The 23,403-nt window shown below is 39.3% G+C and overlaps 1 protein-coding gene across 1 annotated transcript in view; it reads right to left on the bottom strand.

The window, feature by feature from the left end:
* LOC133574147 (neuropilin-2-like) overlaps positions 1-23,403 on the bottom strand; it is a 335,141-nt gene that overhangs the window by 155,285 nt on the left and 156,453 nt on the right. Inside the window, exon 7 of the mRNA XM_061926222.1 lies at positions 22,130-22,285. Coding sequence (XP_061782206.1) covers positions 22,130-22,285 — 156 coding nt within the window. The remainder of the gene's footprint in view (positions 1-22,129; positions 22,286-23,403) is intronic.

Genomic DNA, 23,403 nt, shown 5'->3' on the forward strand with positions numbered 1-23,403 from the left:
TACTTCAACATTTCTCGACCGATTTTTGAGAAATTCCAACACCAACCATTTCAACTCATTCAGACCTTAAAAGTTTTTTTTTTTTACCATTTTCAAAAATATTCCCACTTTTCCCAAAATTCCCAAATTTTGGGGAAATTCCCTTTGAAATCAACAGGATGTTCTTCCAAGTTCCACAACTCCCACAATTTTCATCTGATTCAAACTGTTGCAAATTCACAATATTCAGCCTGTTCAGGAATTGTGTGCTCTACTTCAACAATTCAAAAAAAAATTCCTGGATTTCCCATAATTCCTTCTTTTTTTTTTTGCATTTCCCCCATTCAAAATGAATTGGCCATTTTTCAAACTTTCACAATTCCCACATTCTTCAACCCATTCAAACCATTCCACCTTCAACACATTCAACTCATCCTGGACATTCAAACTACCATTTTTCAACAAAAAATTCCTGTTTTTTGGTAACCTATTTCCACCCTTCTTAAGTTCGACTACTACTTTCACATTTTTCAACCCATTTCAACAATTCTACCTTCAAAACACTCCTCATATTTAGGACAAAAACCAAGTTGGTTAAGGAACTAGAAAAATTCCCGGTTTTACCAAAATTCCTGGAATTTCTCAATTAAAAACTGTAACTAATTCAACATTTCTTGATCGATTTAAACAATTTCAACACCAACCAATTCAGCTCATTCAGGACATTCATACTCCTAATCATTTTCAAAAAAATCCAAAGCCCTATTTCCACCCTTTTAGCTGGCGACTACTCCTTCCACATTTTTCAACACATTTCAACCGTTACACCGTCAAAACTTTCCTCTTAATTAGGACAAAAAACAAAGTTGTTTTTTGAACTGGAAAAATCCCCGGTTTTCCTGAAATTCCAGGAATTCCGTAATACCATTTCTCAATTCAACATGTTACTACCTCAACCATTTCAACTCATTCAGATCATTCAAGTTTTTTTAATATTTTCAAACAAATTCCCGCTTTTCCCGAAATTCCCACATTTTTTGGGAAATTCCCAATGAAATAAGTTGGACATTCTTCAAAGTTGCACAACTTCCACATTTTTCATCTGATTCAAACTGTTGCAACTTCACAATATTCAGCCTGTTCAGGAATTGTGTTCTCTACTTCAACAATTCTAAAAAAAATTCCCGGATTTCCCTTAATTCCTTTTTTTTTTTTTTTTTTTTTTTACTTTTTACATTTCCCTTATTCAAAATGAATTGGCCATTTTTCAAACTTTCATAATTCCCACATTCTTCAACCCATTCAACTCATCCTGGACATTCAAACTACCATGTTTCCACATTCAACACATTTCCAGGAATTCCTGTTTTTTGGTAACCAATTTCCACCCTTCTTAAGTTCGACTACTCCTTCCACATTTTTCAACGCATTTCAACCGTTACACCGTCAAAACATTCCTCTTAATCAGGACAAAAAACAAAGTTGTTTTTTGAACAGGAAAAATTACTTGTTTTCCTGAAATTCCAGGAATTCCGTAATACCATTTCACAATTCAACATGTTACTACTTCAACATTTCTCGACCGATTTTTGAAAAAGTCCAACATCAACTATTTCAACTCATTCAGACCATACAAGTTTTTTTTAACATTTTCAAAAAAATTCCCGCTTTTCCCGAAATTCCCAAATTTGGGGGGAAATTCCCATTGAAATCAATGGGACTTTCTTCAGAGTTCCTCAACTCCCACATTTTTCATCTGATTCAAACCGTTCCAACTTCAAAATATTCAGTCTGTTTGGGAATTCTAAAAAAATTCCAGGATTTCAGTTCAACTTCAGCATTGGAGCATTCACACGCAATTCCTTCTGGAATTGCCTCATGTAGTTTCTCATGACAGCCTACCTTTGGCCTGACACCCAGATGTTAAACATTCCAACATTCCAACAATAACCTTTTTCTTTCTTTATCCTTCACTTGCAATAAACAATTGCAATTGGGGTAAGTGCTTCTCGGCAAGGGCAGAAACAGCTAATGGCGCTTACATGTTGACCTTCTTTAATGTTGCTCATAAAACAATAATAGCAGCAATTCTGTGAGATTAACGTGCGGTCGTTAATTTGAGCGGCGTAAACTTTCCTATTGTCTGTTGGCAGCGTTTAGGTAATGGAAAAGCTGGAAGGCGGGAAGGCGGGAAGGCGGGAAGGATAAAGTGAGTGTAGAGCAGGGGTGTCCAAATTTTTTCCCACTGAGGGCCGCACGCTGAAAAATTTAAGCATGCGGGGGTCATTTTGACATTTTTCATTTTCAAAACAATATACTGTATGGATTTTTTCTTCCTCTCAAGTTTGGTCCTGGGAACTTGGATAGATTTCAGTCTGGGGTTGTCCCGATACCAATATTTTAGTACCGGTACCAAAATGTATTTCGATACTTTTCCATACTTTTCTAAATAAAGGCATTATTGGCTTTATTTTAACAACAAATCTTTTGGTACATTAAACATATGTTTATTATTGAAAGTTTGTCCTTAAAGAAAATAGTGAACATACTAGACAACTTTTATTTTAGTAGTAAGTAAACAAACAAAGACTCCTAATTAGTCTGCTGATGTATGCAGTAACATATTGTGTCATTTATATTCTATTTTGCCCAAATAAAGAGGGACAAGCTGTAAAAATTCATTATTAATCAACTTGTTCATTTACTGTTAATATCTGCTTATTTTCTGTTTAAACATGTTCTATCTACATTAACTGGATATCAAAGTGAAGATGTGCACATAATTAACTTATATGACCCAATCCAAACAAACTGCCCTAGTCATGACACACAAAAAAACAACAACATTTCAACTAGCATGTATATATGGCTCCCTTAAGTCTCTAGATCATATATATATATATATATATATATATATATATATATATATATATATATATATATATATATATATATATATATATATATATATATATATATATATATATATATAAATAAATATATATATATATATATATATATATATATACACATATATTAGAGATGCGCGGATAGGCAATTATTTCATCCGCAACCGCATCACAAAAGTCGTCAACCATCCGCCATCCACCCGAACTAACATTTAATCAAAACCGCACCCGCCCGCCATCCGCCATCCGCCACCCGCCCGTTGTTATATATCTAATATAGACAACGCAAGGCATTAGTGAGGTTATAAAGCTTTAGCCTGTTAAAGAAAGGAGACTGATCCAATGCAGCAGAGACATTCAATGCGTGCCACGCTGTCACGGCCCAGACGCACACCAGTGCGCAATCATCTGGGAGCCGCGCTGAGCGCACCTCCAAGCGCGCTCGCGCCACTCAAACTGCTGCAGGCAGCTGCGTTCTATCTTGTTTTAACATCCTGTGGCACTCTTCTGGGATCACGGCGGACGAAACTGCTCATGCTCAGGGTGTTTGTGGAGTTTTGGGGTTTTGCACAAATGTGATGCACCATGTTAGATGTCCCGGTTTTGTGACTGTCGTAGACATAAACAGCGTCGCAGCTCTTGCAAATCACGTAGCCAGCATTACTATCATCCTGATTTACAACCTCATAGAAACGAGTCCACGCTGAACTTTTCTGGCCTTTTTTTCCCCTGGTCTTTAGTATTCCCTTTTTTAGTTTGTCGCGTACCACATTTGCTGCCGGCGTTGCCATCTTTTTTTTTTTTCTTCTTCTGTTGTGGCATGCTGCAGGTGCCTGCTTGTTTTTCGTATGTGGGTAACAACATTTAACTATGTATATATATTTCTGAATAGGATTAACTGCAACCCGCCTGAATCTATTTAAAATCCTTTTTTTTTTTATTTCAACCGCCCGACCAGACCCGCGGATAAAATCTAATTTTTTTTAATTTCAACCGCCCGATCCGACCCGCGGATAAAATCTTTTTTTTTTTTATTTCAACCGCCCGACCCGCGGATAATCCGCGGACTCCGCGGTTGTGTCCGCAAACCGCGCATCTCTAATATATATATATATATATATATATAGATCGTATATATATATTTATATATATATATATATATATATATATATATATATATATATATATATATATATATATATATATATATATATATATATATATGATCAGATAATATCATATATTTTAGTTTGTAAATTAAACTATGTTAAGCAAATATATACTTATTGACAAGTGATTCGAAGGCCTTCAAAGTGTTCTAATAAAATTGTTTGGTATTTTTGTTCAGGTCTGAAGTTGACTGAGAAATTTGAGCAAAGAAAGTAAACAATAAATATGAAGTTTATTTAGAAAATGTATACTGTTTCAATAGGATACATCATTTTTAGGTGAAGCCATATCATTTATCATGTTATTTTACAATTGTATAATGACAATCAAGGCATTCTATTACACATATTTCACATATTTTCATTTATCTTTCCAACATGTCCAATAATGTCAAACCCTTTAAAACAAATTAAGGACTTTTATGTCGTGTTTGGCTCTGAGGGCCATTGTCGAAAAACTGCCAGTGTATTCAAAGAATCAAGTATTAGATTTTTTATATTTAACATTAAAAAAAAAAAACATTTAAGGAACAATCCTGTGTAATGTAGTAACACAACAAAAATGATGGCCACACTTTACTGAAAGGACAAAAGAGTCATCCTGTGTCCTCTGAGGGTGAATTAACATAGTGATATATTACAGTAGATGTTCAATGACATGTTCATTGTCATTAAATTTACATACACCGGGCCCAGTTCATGTTATAAAGCAGTGAAACTAAAAGTCTGTAATGTATTTACTCACGTTCTGTTGGTAAATAAGCTTTACAAACATACGATCATGCTGCATAATTCTTGTGACACAAACCAAAAAAACTATGTTTTACCCAAAAATGTGTAAAATCCCAATTCTGGCCAAAGTTTTCCAAGAGCTCAGTTCTTTAATAGGACACACCAAAAGTTAAAAATAAAAAATCCTTATTCGTGTGGGCATTGCCTAGATATGAGGAGTGTATGACCGGACAAGAAGGGAGGGTCTGATGGATGAAGAGACTTAGAATGAACTCCAGAAGGGGTGAGCCAATGAAAATGTCAAAATAAAAGACCGATATGGCATGTGGCAATTTCATTAAAGGGAAAATGCCTTCTTTTTTTTTTGCAATTTTGCCTATCTTTCACAATCCTCATGTAAGACAAAAATATATATATTTTTATTTTATGCATTCTAACATGTGCAAAAACATTAGCAAGAGTCAGCTAACAATTGAGCCTATGTGAGTCGCTCTATTTTGCCTATAAAGCACTTAAAAAAAAAAAACAACCTGCATGAATGTTTTATATTTATTATTATCATTATTTATTATACATATTTTATTTTTAATTTTTTGCTGCAGCTGTTACATATACTGTAATATTGTACATGGTAATTGGGATTTGTTATGAATTGTATATATTATATAAAAATATAATATATCAGTATATATTATATAATGTATATATAATATGTAAATATTACATATATGTTATATTTTATATTGCTACTATGGTACGTTTTTAGTCTACTTTATACCTGCATTTTCATTTCCATCCTTACCCTTTCCATCTTTTGTAACGGAGCTACTGTGTGGAACAATTTCCCTTGTGGATCAATAAAGTTTGTGTAAGTCTATATACCCACTGTAAGTTTATATGTAATGTAGTAACAGGCACGTTTATAATAACATGTAATGTTTACATACATTTACATTATAATCTCATGGCAGACTGTGAAAAACAACGAACATAACAATCACTTACTGTACAATGTCTGCTTTCACTGGTATGCTCACTGATGGGATGTTTATATCTTCCCGTTTAGATTAATTAATCATATATCCTCCCAAAAAGATAAAACTTGCAAATAATTTGCCACTTGAGGAGATTCAAAATGTTATTTCGAGACATTTCCCTAGTTTTAAAAGCGTTTTACTTAATTTTAGTTATTGACTTTACAGCATAATTATATTTCGTCTATACTAGCTTAAAACGTTACAATTGAGAAAATAACTGTTGAAATAAGATATTTAGTTTTTTCCACACATAGAAGATCATGTTTAAAGACTCTGCAACATCCTCGAGGATGCTTAGTGTACGAATTATTGCAAGTTGAATAATGCTTGTTTTCAGAATAAAATACTTATTTCGAGCTTAAAAGTCCTGCTAATTTCTAGATATACAAATCTTAATTTAGGATGTCTTACAGAGTAAAATTATCTAGCTACATGGACAATAATTTCACGAGTTTTTAGTCTGTTTTTCCTCAAATTTAGTCTTTTTATCTTTTATTTTGTAGTGTGCCACAAACAAGCGTCTTTTCATGTCTTTTGTCGCCATCTGCTGGTACAAGTTGGATGTAAAAGTTGACCAACTTCTCGGTTTATGTACACAACATTCTACTATCCAGGTGAGAGGCATGATTTGTAATCGAGAATTGACTTTCACAAACTCAGAGGTGATGCAGCAGCTCACCGGCAGAATATGGCAATATAGCAGCATAAGCTAGTTAGCTCTCTGTGATCAATGCGCTGCTAAAAGTAGGTTTCAGTGAAGTACTGAGTTTCGTTTTTTTAATGATTTCTGCTTTTGGTGTGCCTCTGGATTTTTTCAACGCAAAAAAATGTGCCTTGGCTCAAAAAAGGTTGAAAAACACTAGCTTAAACAAAAAATAAACAAAAGGTAAGTTCCCCTTAGAAAAGGCATTGAAGCTTAAGGAAGTTAATGCAGAACAAAACTAAATCTGGACTGGCTACAAAGTAAACAAAAACAGAATGCTGGACGACAGCAAAGACTTACTGTGGAGCAAAGATGGCGTCCACAATGTACATCGAAACATGACATGACAATCGACAATGTGCCCACAAAGAAGGATAACAACAACTGAAATATTCTTGATTGCTAAAATAAAGTAAATGCGGGAAATATCGCTTAAAGGAAGACATGAAACTGCAACAGGAAAATACCAAAAAAAAGAGGAAAGGCCACCAAAATAGGAGCGCAAGACAAGAACTAAAACACTACACACAGAAAAACAGCAAAAAACTCCAAATAAGTCAGGGCGTGATGTGACAGGTGGTGACAGTACACCTACTTTGAGACAAGAGCTATAGTGATGCATGCTTGGTTATGCTTTGAATTCATATCAAACAATTGCGACAACGACTTTTTACTGTCCACTCAGTTTCGTTTTTTTTAATGATTTCTGCTGGTGGTGTGCCTCTGGATTTTTTCAACGCAAAAAAATGTGCCTTAGCTCAAAAAAGGTTGAAAAACACTGGCTTGAACAAAAAATTAACGAAAGGTAAGTGCCCCTAAGAAAAGGCATTGAAGCTTAGGGAAGGCTATGCAGAACGAAACTAAATTTGAACTGGCTACAAAGTAAACAAAAACAGAATGCTGGACGACAGCAAAGACTTACTGTGGAGCAACGATGTCGTCCACAATGTACATCCCAACATGACATGACAATCGACAATGTGCCCACAAAGAAGGATAAAAACAACTGAAATATTCTTGATTGCTAAAATAAAGTAAATGCGGGAAATATCGCTCAAAGGAAGACATGAAACTGCAACAGGAAAATACAAAAAAAAAAAAGGAAAAGCCACCAAAATAGGAGCGCAAGACAAGAACTAAAACACTACACACAGAAAAACAGCAAAAAACTCCAAATAAATCAGGGCGTGATGTGACAGGTGGTGACAGTACACCTACTTTGAGACAAGAGCTATAGTGATGCATGCTTGGTTATGCTTTGAATTCATATCAAACAATTGCGACAACGACTTTTTACTGTCAACTGAGTTTTGTTTTTTTAATGATTTCTGCTGGTGGTGTGCCTCCGGATTTTTTCAACGCAAAAAAAATGTGCCTTTGCTCAAAAAAGGTTCAAAAACACTGGCTTAAACAAAAAATGAACGAAAGGTAAGTGCCCCTTAGAAAAGGCATTGAAGCTTAGGGAAGGCTATGCAGAACGAAACTAAATCTGAACTGGCTACAAAGTAAACAAAAACAGAATGCTGGACGACAGCAAAGACTTACTGTGGAGCAACGATGTCGTCCACAATGTGCATCCGAACATGACATGACAATCGACAATGTGCCCACAAAGAAGGATAAAAACAACTGAAATATTTTTGATTGCTAAAATAAAGTAAATGCGGGAAATGTCGCTCAAAGGAAGACATGAAACTGCAACAGGAAAATACCAAAAAAAAGAGGAAAAGCCACCAAAATAGGAGCGCAAGACAAGAAGTAAAACACTACACACAGGAAAACAGCAAAAAACTCCAAATAAGTCAGGGTGTGATGTGACAGGTGGTGACAGCACACCTACTTTGAGACAAGAGCTATACTGATGCATGCTTGGTTATGGTTTCAATTCATATCAAACAATTGCGACAACGACTTTTTACTGTCAGCTGAGTTTCGTTTTTTTTAATGATTTCTGCTGGTGGTGTGCCTCCGGATTTTTTCAACGCAAAAAAATGTGCCTTAGCTCAAAAAAGGTTGAAAAACACTAGCTTAAACAAAAAATAAACGAAAGGTAAGTGCCCCTTAGAAAAGGCATTGAAGCTTAGGGAAGGCTATGCAGAACGAAACTAAATCTGGACTGGCTACAAAGTAAACAAAAACAGAATGCTGGACGACAGCAAAGACTTACTGTGGAGCAACGATGTCGTCCACAATGTGCATCCGAACATGACATGACAATCGACAATGTGCCCACAAAGAAGGATAAAAACAACTGAAATATTCTTGATTGCTAAAATAAAGTAGATGCGGGAAATATCGCTCAAAGGAAGACATGAAACTGCTACAGGAAAATACCAAAAAAAGAGAAAAAGACACCAAAATAGGAGCGCAAGACAAGAGCTAAAACACACACAGGAAAACAGCAAAAATCGCAAATAAGTCACGGTGTGGTGTGACAGGTGGTGACAGTACACCTACTTTGAGACAAGAGCTATAGTGATGCATGCTTGGTTATGCTTTAAAGTCATATCCAACAATTGCGACAACGACTTTTTACTGTCAGCTGAGTTTCGTTTTTTTAATGATTTCTGCTGGTGGTGTGCCTCCGGATTTTTTCAAAGCAAAAAAATGTGCCTTGGCTCAAAAAAGGTTGAAAAACACTGCAATAACTAAAATACAAACCCCGTTTCTATATGAGTTGGGAAATTGTGTTAGATGTAAATATAAACGGAATACAATGATTTGCAAATCATTTTCAACCCATATTCAGTTGAATATGCTACAAAGACAACATATTTTATTTATTTTTGACAAATAATCATTAACTTTAGAATTTGATGCCAGCAACACGTGACAAAGAAGTTGGGAAAGGTGGCAATAAATATTGATAAAGTTGAGGAATGCTCATCAAACACTTATTTGGAACATCCCACAGGTGAACAGGCAAATTGGGAACAGGTGGGTGCCATGATTGGGTATAAAAGTAGATTCCATGAAATGCTCAGTCATTCACAAACAAGGATGGGGCGAGGGTCACCACTTTGTCAACAAATGCGTAAGCAAATTGTTGAACAGTTTAAGAAAAATCTTTCTCAACCAGCTATTGCAAGGAATTTAGGGATTTCACCATCTACGGTCCGTAATATCATCAAAGGGTTCAGAGAATCTGGAGAAATCACTGCACGTGAGCAGCTAAGCCCGTGACCTTCGATCCCTCAGACTGTACTGCATCAACAAGCGACATCAGTGTGTAAAGGATATCACCACATGGGCTCAGGAACACTTCAGAAACCCACTGTCACTAACTACAGTTGGTCGCTACATCTGTAAGTGCAAGTTAAAACTCTCCTATGCAAGGCAAAAACCGTTTATCAACAACACCCAGAAACGCCGTCGGCTTCGCTGGGCCTGAGCTCATCTAAGATGGACTGATACAAAGTGGAAAAATGTTCTGTGGTCTGACGAGTCCGTATTTCAAATTGTTTTTGGAAACTGTGGACGCCGTGTCCTCCGGACCAAAGAGGAAAAGAACCATCCGGATTGTTATAGGCGCAAAGTTGAAAAGCCAGCATTTGTGAGGGTATGGGGGTGTATTAGTGCCCAAGACATGGGTAACTTACACATCTGTGATGGCACCATTAATGCTGAAAGGTACATACAGGTTTTGGAGCAACATATGTTGCCATCCAACCATGGGCGCCCCTGCTTATTTCAGCAAGTCAATGCCAAGCCACGTGTTACATCAAATATGTTGTCTTTGTTGTGCATTCAATTGAATATGGGTTGAAAATGATTTGCAAATCATTGTATTTTGTTTATATTTACATCTAACACAATTTCCCAACTCATATGGAAACGGGGTTTGTATTTCGTACCAGTAAATATCTGCGGCCTATAGTCCGGTGCGGCTAATATATGTAAACATAGATTTATTCTGACATGTGGCGGGTGTGGCTTAAATACCGGTGCGTTCTATAGCCCGGATTTAACGGTAAATGCTTCCATCTGAGGTCTCCGTAATGGGAGCCAGACGTCTAACCAAAAAAGTGGTCTCCACCGCTTGCTGCTTGCTGATTTATACACGGTAGCAGCACACGGCGTTCAGACGGCTGCTGACTCACCATGTGAGGTACGTCAGCTGAGATGAGCCATGGGCTGCCAGATGCTGACACTAGGGATTCATCAGCAGATGAATTGCCACTAGCCTCCGTGTGTCTTTGTATCAGAAGCCTTGTCCGGAATTACTGTTTCGCATTTTATGACTTCATCAATACAACCGTAGAAATAAAACCACTAGACCGGGGGTGTCCAAAGTGCGGCCCGCAGGTCATTTTTTAACGGCCCCACGGCACATTTGAAAAATACGAATGAAAAAATTCAAAAGATAAAAAGTGGTATAAAAGAGCAAACAGGTGAAATGTAACAAGAAAATGTTGCAATGTTTACTCTAATAACACAAAGCTGCCATGCAGGCTGTTTCTTTCTTTAAAAAAAAATAATGAATCAAAATCGCTAATATACACTTACATCATGTGTTGTCTTCATTATAACACTTATAAAAGACTTTTAAAGTCATTTTGATAGTAGGCTAATATAGACACTTACATCATGTGTTGTCTTCATTATAAAACTTATATAAGACTTTTAAAGTCATTTTGATAGTAGGCTAATTGTAACGACTTGGTCGCATAGTGATGCGGGTGTGTTCTCCCAGGGATGCAGACGGCTTCGGACACAGCTTGCAGGTAGGAATATGATTTATTTAACATATAAATCATACGATGAATAAACAAAAGACATACACGTAGCACAAAAGGCAAAACAAAAGGGCTAGCGTGGGAGCTAGTAAACCAAAATAGCCTAGCGTGAAAACTAGCAGCTAAGGAACATGAAATAAACGTCGTCATCAGTTGTGTGGGAACAAACTACGAAGCCAGACAGAGTGAGGCCAGAGCAAAGACTAAATAGCCCTCTGATTAGTGCCCGGGCAACAGGTGCGCGTCCCGAACACTAACCAGAGGCAGGTGAAAGTAATCAGCTGACATGGCAACTGAACACAAACAAAATCAAATGTGCTGAAAACATATGTGACGAGAAACATAAACAAACTATGATCCGTGCAGCGGATCGTAACAGTACCCCCCCCTTAAAGGACAGATTCCAGATGTCCCTTGACACTAAATAAAACTAGAACCCAAAAAACAAGAAATAGTTCGAGAGTCAAGGGAGGGTGGAGGGAGGATTTGGTGGTGGGTCGCCAGGCCACGTGTCCCCGAATCCACCGGGGAAGAGTCAGGTGGCGGCGGCGAGTGGAACGCCGCTGCCGCAGGCGAGGCGGGCGACCACGGAAAGGCCACATTCGTGGCTGCCGAGAAGGTGGGCGTGAGTGGCGCCAGAAGTTCAGCAGCCGGAGAGTTCTACGACTACGTCTCGGGTGTCGCTGCTGTTTGCGCCACTGGCGTCCATAAACAAACCTCCGAGAGCGCCGCTTGCGCAGCCAGACCACTCGAGGTCGCTGAGACGAAGACAAGGAGAGAGCAGACGTCGCCGTGGAAACAGGAGGAGCCGACGTCGCCGTGGAGGCAGGAGGAGCCGACGTCGCCGTGGAGGCAGGAGGAGCCGACGTCGCCGTGGAGGCAGGAGGAGCCGACGTCGCCGTGGAGGCAGGAGGAGCCGACGTCGCCGTGGAGGCAGGAGGAGCCGACGTCGCCGTGGAGGCAGGAGGAGACGTCGTCGCCGTGGAGGCAGGTGCAGGTTCTGGTACCAGCCGTGGAGCAGATGCAGGTTCTGGTACCAGCCGTGGAGCCGGCGCTGGTGTGGGTACCAGCCGTGGAGCCGGCGCTGGTGTGGGTACCAGCCTTGGAGCCGGCGCTGGTGTGGGTACCAGCCTTGGAGCCGGGACAGGGGTTGGTCTTGGAGTCGGTGCTGGTGTGAGAACCAGCCTTGGAGCCGGCGCTGGTGTGGGAACCAGCCTTGGAGCCGGCGCTGGTGTGGGAACCAGCCTTGGAGCCGGCGCTGGTGTGGGAACCAGCCGAGGAACTTGGCATGGTGGAGCTTGGCGTGGTGGAGGTACAGGAGACGAAGCTTGGTGTGTCAGCCGAGGTGCAGGAACAGGTGCTAGCCGAGGTGCAGCTGGAGGTGGCCTAGCTGGCGGTTGTGGCTTAGCAGGACGAAGGACTGGTGGAGGTGGCCGTGCAGGAGGTTGCGGTTTAGCACGCCGGAAGACTGGTGGCGGTGGCCTTGCAGGAGGTTGCGGCTTAGCACGCTGAAAAACTGGTGGCGGTGGCCGTGCAGGAGGTTGCGGCTTAGCACGCCGAAAAACTGGTGGCGGTGGCCGTGCAGGAGGTTGCGGCTTAGCACGCCGAAGTTGTGCCACCGCACTAGCACAGTTCCCAGTACTAGCCCCCCCCTCAAGACGCGGATACCAGACGCGCTCTTTGCGGTTTGGAACTGTCTTCAAGGGTGGGTGGGGGGAGGTATGGAGGGGGGTATACTCTTCTTCAAATTGTCCAAATTGACTATTATCATCCCCCACTTGAGATTGGGTGGGAGCACAGGGGGAAAAAATATGTGCAGTGGGTGGAGCAATAGTCACTGGGGGCGGAACCAAAGTCACTGGAGGTGGAGTCTGAAAATCAGAATGTGACTGACTAGACTTACACTTAATAAAAATGTCCTGATAATGTCTTATCTTAGAATGAAAATCATTTGGTATTGGCTGACAGAAAGAAGCAGATGGAAAAAAATAAATAAAAATCTTGCTCAATGACGTCATCGGGAGTGGGCGGAGTTACCTCTTCGGGGGGCGCCAATGAAATGACGTCATTGTTGATGCTGTCCATGTGACTGACAGCCCAATCGGAGAAATGTTTGGCAAAGTGGTCGATTGGGTTGCCAAACATCTGAGGAGGGGAAGTTTGAGCTGCATGTAGCTTGCTTCGGTCCGGGAGAGGAGTTTGCAGGAGCGGCGCGTCTTGACAGCGAGGGGAAGACCTTCTGGCCGGCTTCCGTCTTCGCTGACGCGTCCCGTACTGCGGGGGTGTGGCGATGTCCTCGGGCCAAACGGAGTGGATTGGGACCAGCTTTCCGTTGGGACCCCATATCAGGTCCTGGCGCTCCGAGGGGGAATAGCGAAGAGTTTCCGCTTCCATTGCTCGCAACACCTCCCACGTACCTTCGTCAAACTCCTCAATGGCGGCCGCGGGAGAATTATTTGCTGGCTTCGTACTGTAACGACTTGGTCGCATAGTGATGCGGGTGTGTTCTCCCAGGGATGCAGACGGCTTCGGACACAGCTTGCAGGTAGGAATATGATTTATTTAACATATAAATCATACGATGAATAAACAAAAGACATACACGTAGCACAAAAGGCAAAACAAAAGGGCTAGCGTGGGAGCTAGTAAACCAAAATAGCCTAGCGTGAATACTAGCAGCTAAGGAACATGAAATAAACGTCGTCATCAGTTGTGTGGGAACAAACTACGAAGCCAGACAGAGTGAGGCCAGAGCAAAGACTAAATAGCCCTCTGATTAGTGCCCGGGCAACAGGTGCGCGTCCCGAACACTAACCAGAGGCAGGTGAAAGTAATCAGCTGACATGGCAACTGAACACAAACAAAATCAAATGTGCTGAAAACATATGTGACGAGAAACATAAACAAACTATGATCCGTGCAGCGGATCGTAACACTAATGTAGCTAATATAGACACTTACATCATGTGTTGCCTTCATTATAAAGCTTATATAAGACTTTTAAAGTAATTTTGATAGTAGGCTATTGTAGCTAATATAGACACTTACATCATATGGTTGTCTTCATTATAACACTTATGTAAGACTTTTAAAGTCATTTTGATAGTAGGCTAATATAGACACTTACATCATGTGTTGCCTTCATTATAACACTTATATAAGACTTTTAAAGTCATTTTGATAGTAGGCTAATACAGCTAATATAGACACTTACATCATGTGTTGCCTTCATGATAAAGCTTATATAAGACTTTTAAAGTAATTTTGATAGTAGGCTATTGTAGCTAATATAGACACTTACATCATATGGTCGTCTTCATTATAACACTTATATAAGACTTTTAAAGTCATTTTGACAGTAGGCTTATATAGACACTTACATCATGTGTTGTCTTCATTATAACACTTATATAAGACTTTTAAAGTCATTTTAATCGTAGGCTAATATAGACACTTACATCATGTGTTGTCTCCATTATAACACTTATATAAGACTTTTAAAGTCATTTTGATAGTAGGCTAATATAGACACTTACACCATGTGTTGCCTTCATTATAACACTTATATAAGACTTTTAAAGTCATTTTAATCGTAGGCTAATATAGACACTTACATCATGTGTTGCCTTCATTATAACACTTATATAAGACTTTTAAAGTAATTTTGATAGTAGGCTAATATAACTAATATAGACACTTACATCATGTGGTGTCTTCATTATAACACTTATATAAGACTTTTAAAGTCATTTTGATAGTAGGCTAATATAACTAATATAGACACTTACATCATGTGGTGTCTTCATTATAACACTTATATAAGACTTTTAAAGTCATTTTGATAGTAGGCTAATATAGCTGATATAGACACTTACATCATGTGTTGTCTTCATTATAACACTTATATAAGACTTTTAAAGTCATTTTGATAGTAGGCTATTATAGCTAGTATAGACACTTACATCATGTGTTGCCTTCATGATAAAGCTTATATAAGACTTTTAAAGTCATTTTGATAGTAGGCTATTGTAGCTAATATAGACACTTACATCATATGGTCGTCTTCATTATAACACTTATATAAGACTTTTAAAGTCATTTTGATAGTAGGCTTATATAGACACTTACATCATGTGTTGTCTTCATTATAACACTTATATAAGACTTTTAAAGTCATTTTAATCGTAGGCTAATATAGACACTTACATCATGTGGTGTCTTCATTATAACACTTATATAAGACTTTTAAAGTCATTTTGATAGTAGGCTAATATAGCTGATATAGACACTTACATCATGTGTTGTCTTCATTATAACACTTATATAAGACTTTTAAAGTCATTTTAATCGTAGGCTAATATAGACACTTACATCATGTGTTGTCTCCATTATAACACTTATATAAGACTTTTAAAGTCATTTTGATAGTAGGCTAATATAGACACTTACACCATGTGTTGCCTTCATTATAACACTTATATAAGACTTTTAAAGTCATTTTAATCGTAGGCTAATATAGACACTTACATCATGTGTTGCCTTCATTATAACACTTATATAAGACTTTTAAAGTAATTTTGATAGTAGGCTAATATAACTAATATAGACACTTACATCATGTGGTGTCTTCATTATAACACTTATATAAGACTTTTAAAGTCATTTTGATAGTAGGCTATTATAGCTAATATAGACACTTACATCATGTGTTGCCTTCATGATAAAGCTTATATAAGACTTTTAAAGTCATTTTGATAGTAGGCTATTGTAGCTAATATAGACACTTACATCATATGGTCGTCTTCATTATAACACTTATATAAGACTTTTAAAGTCATTTTGATAGTAGGCTTATATAGACACTTACATCATGTGTTGTCTTCATTATAACACTTATATAAGACTTTTAAAGTCATTTTAATCGTAGGCTAATATAGACACTTACATCATGTGTTGTCTCCATTATAACACTTATATAAGACTTTTAAAGTCATTTTGATAGTAGGCTAATATAGACACTTACACCATGTGTTGCCTTCATTATAACACTTATTATTATTATTAGCCTTTATTTAACCAGGTAAAATCCCATTGAGATCAAAGATCTCTTTTCCAAGGGAGACCTGGCCAAGAGGGCAGCAGCAAGGTTACATTAAAAACAGTAAACAAATACATAAAACATCACATTTACAACATTAAAACTTGCTCACATGACACATGTGCATACAGACAAGGTAAACTGCAGTCCTTTCACAGAAGCTTTAAACTCATTCAGCGTAACTAGGGTTTGAAGTTTAATGTTCGATTGTAGGTTATTCCAAGCCTTCGGTGCTGAAAACCTAAATGCTTTCTTTCCCAGTTCAGTTCTTACTTTGGGGACAACAAATTGCAGAACATCCATTGAACGAAGATTGTGACTTCCTTGTTTCTTTGTTAAAAGACAAGACAGATAAGATGGAGTGATACCCAGAATGGGTATCACTTATATAAGACTTTTAAAGTCATTTTAATCGTAGGCTAATATAGACACTTACATCATGTGTTGTCTTCATTATAACATTTATATAAGACTTTTAAAGTCATTTTGATAGTAGGCTAATATAGCTAATATAGACACTTACATCATGTGTTGTCTTCATTATAACACTTATATAAGACTTTTAAAGTCATTTTGATAGTAGGCTAATATAGACACTTACATCATGTGTTGTCTTCATTATAACATTTATACAAGACTTTTAAAGTCATTTTGATAGTAGGCTAATATAGCTGATATAGACACTTACATCATGTGTTGTCTTCATTATAACACTTATATAAGACTTTTAAAGTCATTTTGATAGTAGGCTAATATAGACACTTACATCATGTGTTGTCTTCATTATAACATTTATATAAGACTTTTAAAGTCATTTTGATAGTAGGCTAATATAGCTGATATAGACACTTACATCATGTGTTGTCTTCATTATAACACTTATATAAGACTTTTAAAGTCATTTTGATAGTAGGCTAATATAACTAATATAGGCACTTACATCATGTGTTGTCTTCATTATAACACTTATATAAGACTTTTAATTTTTTGCGGCTGTAGACAGATTTTTTTTTTGTATTTTTGATCCAATATGGCCCTTTCAACATTTTGGGTTGCTGACCCCTGCCCTAGTGAAATTAAGCAGGATTACGGGCGCTGCTACCAACCTCAGATCATCATCATTCACATTCTTTCCACTTACAAGAGGGAGGACGTGGAGTCACTCGCATGTGCTTCATCAATAAAATAATCGATCTATGTAGACACGCTCGTAAACGTCCCCTTTTTTTTTTATCTGTTATTGACTTCTCTGGCGGTTACAAACCTTTTGGGATCTGCAACCCGCAAAACATTTCTTCTCGGTTTCACTGCTTCTTTTGTTTTGAGACACTTTTACTGCATGGTTCTGTGAGCGAGGGGCCTTCCACAAAGTCACAGCAGTATGACGATTCTATGTGTCTACATTAAAACATATCATAAACAACACTAAATTAAAGTGCACTTTTTGTACAGAACGCCACTACAATAGTTTAAAACAAATAAAGTGCACTTTTGCGCATGATGTCACACAAGATATTTCAATAAGTGTCAAATAAAAATGAGCTGCATAATAGGAAATCAAATCCTTCGCTATGTGGTAGGTTCCTGCGGACGTTATCTCCTTCTGTCGTTGACCATTTTTTTCATACGGTGTTGCTGTGGAAATGGTTGCTTGGGCATTTTGTTGGTGTGGCACCGGCCGGAGATGTTGACATGCGGAGTAAGCACTCTTCACTCTCTAGCGGGTGACTTTTCAAATGATGCTACATACTAGCAGTAATGCTACTTTTTGTAGCAACGCTTTTGCCGCATACTTGACATATTACGCTTGTCTGTTCGACATCTTTCCGCTTGAAGCCAAACCACCGCCAGATGATGGACCCCCTGCTGTTTTTCTTGGGAATTAATTCTTCTTCCTTCATTTGTTACCAGATTCGCACCTTCTTTCTCTCGTATTACCACTCGCACCCCAGCTAACGTTACCCATGTCGCTACCTCTCTGCTCGGCGAGGGCGTATGACGTTGCACGCGTGACAATATGTGATTTATGTAAGAAGGTGCGATTGTCTTATCTCTCTGTGAGAAGGAGAGACAGATAGAGAGAAATGCATGTAGTGTAATGTCCACAGCTAAAAGCAACTGCGTGAGAACGTATACTCGAATATCACGATATACCGTATTTCCTTGAATTGCCGCCGGGTATATAGTATGCGCATGCCTCGATTTACCGCCGGGTCAAACTCGTTTTTCAAAATAATTAGCGCATGCCTAGAATTACCGCCGGGTCAAACTCGTTTCGCAAAATAATTAGCGTATGACTAGAATTACCGCCGGGTCAAACTGGTTTCGCAAAATAATTAGCGTATGGCTAGAATTACCGCCGGGTCAAACTCGTTTCGCAAAATAATTAGCGTATGCCTAGAATTACTGCCGGGTCAAACTCGTTTCGCAAAATAATTAATAATAATTAATTAAATTGTTATATATAGTCAGTGATTATACTATAAAGTTATTTTCCATTTAACTTCACCAGTTTTAGATTATTTTTATTCAAAATCGCGGAATTTTCACCTTTGCCGTTCAAATACTGAGAAGAGACGGTGCGGTGATCAGCAGCCAGTTGAGGCACGTCACTCAGTGCCTCAACATGGATTGCGCAATGACTCGGCTAACTGCTGGCCTGCTGTGCAGTGAGACTGTATTGCTATATGAACTATATTATACATTTCCATAGTTTAGTTAGCTGTGGTATATAATGTACAATGTATTTTGTCAACAACTGTATGTGTGTAAAGTATTTCTTGTGCTGAGCAATCATAAAACTGCTGCGAAGACGCACTGTGTGAGGCTCGCAGTAATCCCGCCTCCTGGTGCCGGTTAATGCACCCCCGCCGCAGAATGCACCCCCCCGACGGGAGCGCCACACCAACCAAAGCCCACACCCAAACCCTCCACGTGCAAGACCGAATCCACCCAAAAAAAGTCACTTAACAAGAAGCCAAAAAGTGCAAAAACAACAATGCTCGCGGCGGAGGAGCCGTGAACGACTGCAGGGACACAACATTAGGTACACCTGCAGACTGCAGCACGGATTTCATATTTCATCCATTCACAACTCCTCCGACACGAACACCACTGTTCTCGCACTTATAAGTAAAGGTAAGACCATAATAACGTTTTTTTAATTAAATGTGCTTTTTTGTGTGCTACAGTTTGTATGTGTAAAGTTAAAGTTGATGTTATGTTTGTTGTCTTCTCCCTGCCTTCTCTATTGGTTTTTCAGTTTCTTCCCCAGTCTTTTGTCCCCAACGAGGCACACCTGCTGCTAATCACTTCCTGGTAGCATTTAAGCGCGTCTCCACCAGCTGGTCCCTGCCGGTTATTGTTCCTGAACTCCGCTCTGACATGTGCTACCTTGATTCTGCCTCCCTGGTATGTTGCCTTCGCATATTTCTGTAATATTGACCTCGTTGTGTTTTTGTTTTCCTAGCCACCTTGTTTTGAGAGGACTAGTTTTTGCCACGCTGTGTGCGTCCTGACCTTTGCTCCGCCAACCTCTGAAAGAGACTACTTTTGTTATATTTCCCATGGTGTGCACTTTTGCCCCATCACCCTTAGTTACCATTTTGGACTTATTAAATATTTTCATTTTTTATCGCATACCTTCCCTTCATTCTCTGCATCCCGGGGTCCACCCTTGAACTCAATCCTAACAGCTTAGTTAAAGTACCAATGATTGTCACACACACACTATGTGTGGTGAAATTTGTCCTCTGCATTTGACTCTTGTCACCCCCTGGGAGGTGAGGGGAGTAGTGGGCAGCAGCGGCGCCGCGCCCGGGAATAATTTTTGGTGATTTAACCCCCAATTCCAAGCCTTGATGCTGAGTGCCAAGCAGGGAAGAATGCTGGTATGAGCTTTTAAACATAACCCGTTAACTGCTGCCAATCAAATGGTGAATAAGATACTGTTTAGGGTATACAAGTCAGTGCCTCACCAGCCATCAACCTCACTGCACGTCACTGGTAGTCATTTTCTATATCGTACGGAGACAAACCCGCGATATATCGAATATATTCCATACATCACCCAGCCCTAAATGAAATATAAATGTGTAGGTCAATTTATTGTTGAGTAAAATTTGTTATAGGCCTAGTTTTGAGAGAAAAAAAATGTGATTTTCCGTGTAAAAAGTTTGGACACCACCTGGTTTACGGCATGAAACTAGACACGGTGTCAGACCGCAGGACAAAATGTGTGGACCGCTGGCAGGCGAGGAACGTCTGTGACGGCTAAAACAGCCGCAACCGCGAGAAACCGCTGTAGGAATGTTTCTCTATTCAACTGCGGTGGCTGGGATTTTTAAGACCACCGGTACCATCTGCATGGGGTTGTAGACCATAGCGCAAACCCCGATGCTTTAACACCTTGACGAGAAGAGTGTTCACTTAAGCTGACAACTCTAACAAGTCGGTAAGCGTAACCAGATGTGATGGTCAAAGCAGTGTGGTTCCATGCAATGACGTGAGGTGTCGTAAAACCCCCCCAAATGAAGCCAAATGAAAGATGCCGGCTGTCATTCATTGCAGACACAGGTCGGACCTTTTGGATCGCGGTCAATTGGTTGCTAATTTTTTTCCCCCGTCTCATATCTGCATACTTGCCAACCCTCCCGGATTTTCCGGGAGACTCCCGAAATTCAGCGCCTCTCCCGAAAACCTCCCGGGACAAATTTTCTCCCGAAAATCTCCCGAAATTAAGGCGGACTCAGGTCCTCCACAATATAAAAAAGCGTACCTGCCCAATCACGTTATAACTATAGAATGATGGAGTGCGAGTTATTGGTTTCTTATGTGGGTTTATTGTTAGGCAGTTTCATTAACGTCCTCCCAGCGTGGCAACAACACAACAACAACAACAACAGCAGTCACTTTTTTGTCTACCGTAAAGCAGTTTGTCTGCCGTAAACAGCAATGTTGTGACACTCTTAAACAGGACAATACTGCCATCTAGTGCATTTGATGAAAGCACTTTTGTGCGTGCCACACAGCAATGCATCATCAGCATGGTTCGGAAAAATAGTGACAGAGAATAGAACAAGGATGGACAATTCAACCCTTAACTCAACAATGAGTAGATGAGTGTGTGTATATGTGTAAATAAATGAACACTGAAATTCAAGTATTTATTATATATATATATATATATAGCTAGAATTCACTGAACGTCAAGTATTTCTTATATATATATATATATATATATATATATATATATATATATATAGCCAGAATTCACTGAACGTCAAGTATTTCTTATATATATATATATAAATATATATATATATATATATATATACGGTATATGTATATATAGTGTGTGGATGTGAGTGTGAATGTTGTCTGTCTATCTGTGTTGGCCCTGCGATGAGGTGGCGACTTGTCCAGGGTGTACACCGCCTTCCGCCCGATTGTAGCTGATATAGGCTCCAGCGCCCCCCGCGACCCCAAAGGGAATAAGCGGTAGAAAATGGATGGATATATATATATATATATATATATACACATATATATATATATATATATGAAATACTTGACTTGGTGAATTCTAGCTGTAAATATACTCCTCCCCTTTTAGCCACGCCCCCGACCACGCCCCTGGCCCACCCCGACCATGCCCACCCCCCTCCCCCCACCTCTCGAAATCGGAGGTCTCAAGGTTGGCAAGTATGCATATCTGGCGTCCGACTGTGGAGGGATGGTGTGAGCGTGGGTGGGCGCCGACCCTACCTTGTGGTTCTTGCCATGTCTGTAGACCATCCAGTCCTCTCCGTTGGTGCTGACCTCCAGCTTGAAGGTGGTCACGTAGTACGACTTCTGCGTCTCCTTGGAAATGGCGCCCTGCATGGCGATGCCTGTGATCACCTTCAGCGTGTACAGGTCCACCTGTCGGCAGGGAAGGGGACACGGAGGGGGTATTTGAGTAAAAATGAACAATGTACACACTAGGGTTGTACGGTATACTGTAATATAATCTGCCTATTAACTGACACCTGACATGTTAGCTACTTCTCTTTGTTTTTAACATCTATTTTCTATTTTCTGCTGGATCTACTCTCTATTTTATGCTGCTGCTGTCACATATACTGTATATCTATGGCGTCACATTAGTGCCAAAAATCCGAGCGCATAAAAACTGTTATCGCGCGCTGATTCTCCACTTTGTGCGCACGCGCGACACCCTTTTGCGCGCGCGCGGTGCCTTTCTGTGCGCGCGCGGTGCCTTTCTGTGCGCTCTCTGTGTACTCCTGGCATCTCTCCTCGCGCTGTCATGTTTCTTTTTGGCACTTTGGGGGCGGGTATGCTTAGACGGCCCCTTCTTTCTGATTGGTCAGGCGAAAAATGCTGAAAAATGCTCAGAACCAATCAGAAGTATAGCAGGGCGGGTCATTGTCAATATGTATCAAGATTTACGGAGGAAGAAGTGGATAAAAAAAATGTCGCGCGCTGATGAAGGTTATTTCATACCACATAAACACAATACAGGGTAATACAAAATGTGACCCAAATAAATAATAAGACAACAAACACCATAATCACATCTTTCAGCCAGAACTGGTCCACCAGCAATAACATCCAACCATAACATTATTTTATATTTTCACTTCTTCTTGAACATTTGTTTTCTAATTTATGGAATTTCTTTTGATTCAGCCATAAAATTAATGAAATAATCTTTGAATTTTGTTTTTAAAATGTTAAAAATAGCTTTTAATAATGTATTCTGAAACAGTTTAAAATAATCAGAAAACTGACTAACACTGACCCTACACAACTATGTTGCACAATTAAGTCATTTTTTTTTAAAGCGAAAGAGGTAATTTCAACAGGTACAACATCCTATGTCATATCTACATGTAATAAGATTTGTAACATGGCAAACCGTTTGTAAATTGGTCGAAAATCGAGCAAGTTATGGTAATTTAATTAGTACATGTACCATTGACATCAATGTAATGATTGAGGCTAGATGTCCGAGGTAAGATGGCTACAACGTTGCTACA

This window comes from Nerophis lumbriciformis, linkage group LG31, assembly GCF_033978685.3.
Source record: "Nerophis lumbriciformis linkage group LG31, RoL_Nlum_v2.1, whole genome shotgun sequence".
In the NCBI taxonomy this organism is placed as follows: domain Eukaryota; kingdom Metazoa; phylum Chordata; class Actinopteri; order Syngnathiformes; family Syngnathidae; genus Nerophis; species Nerophis lumbriciformis.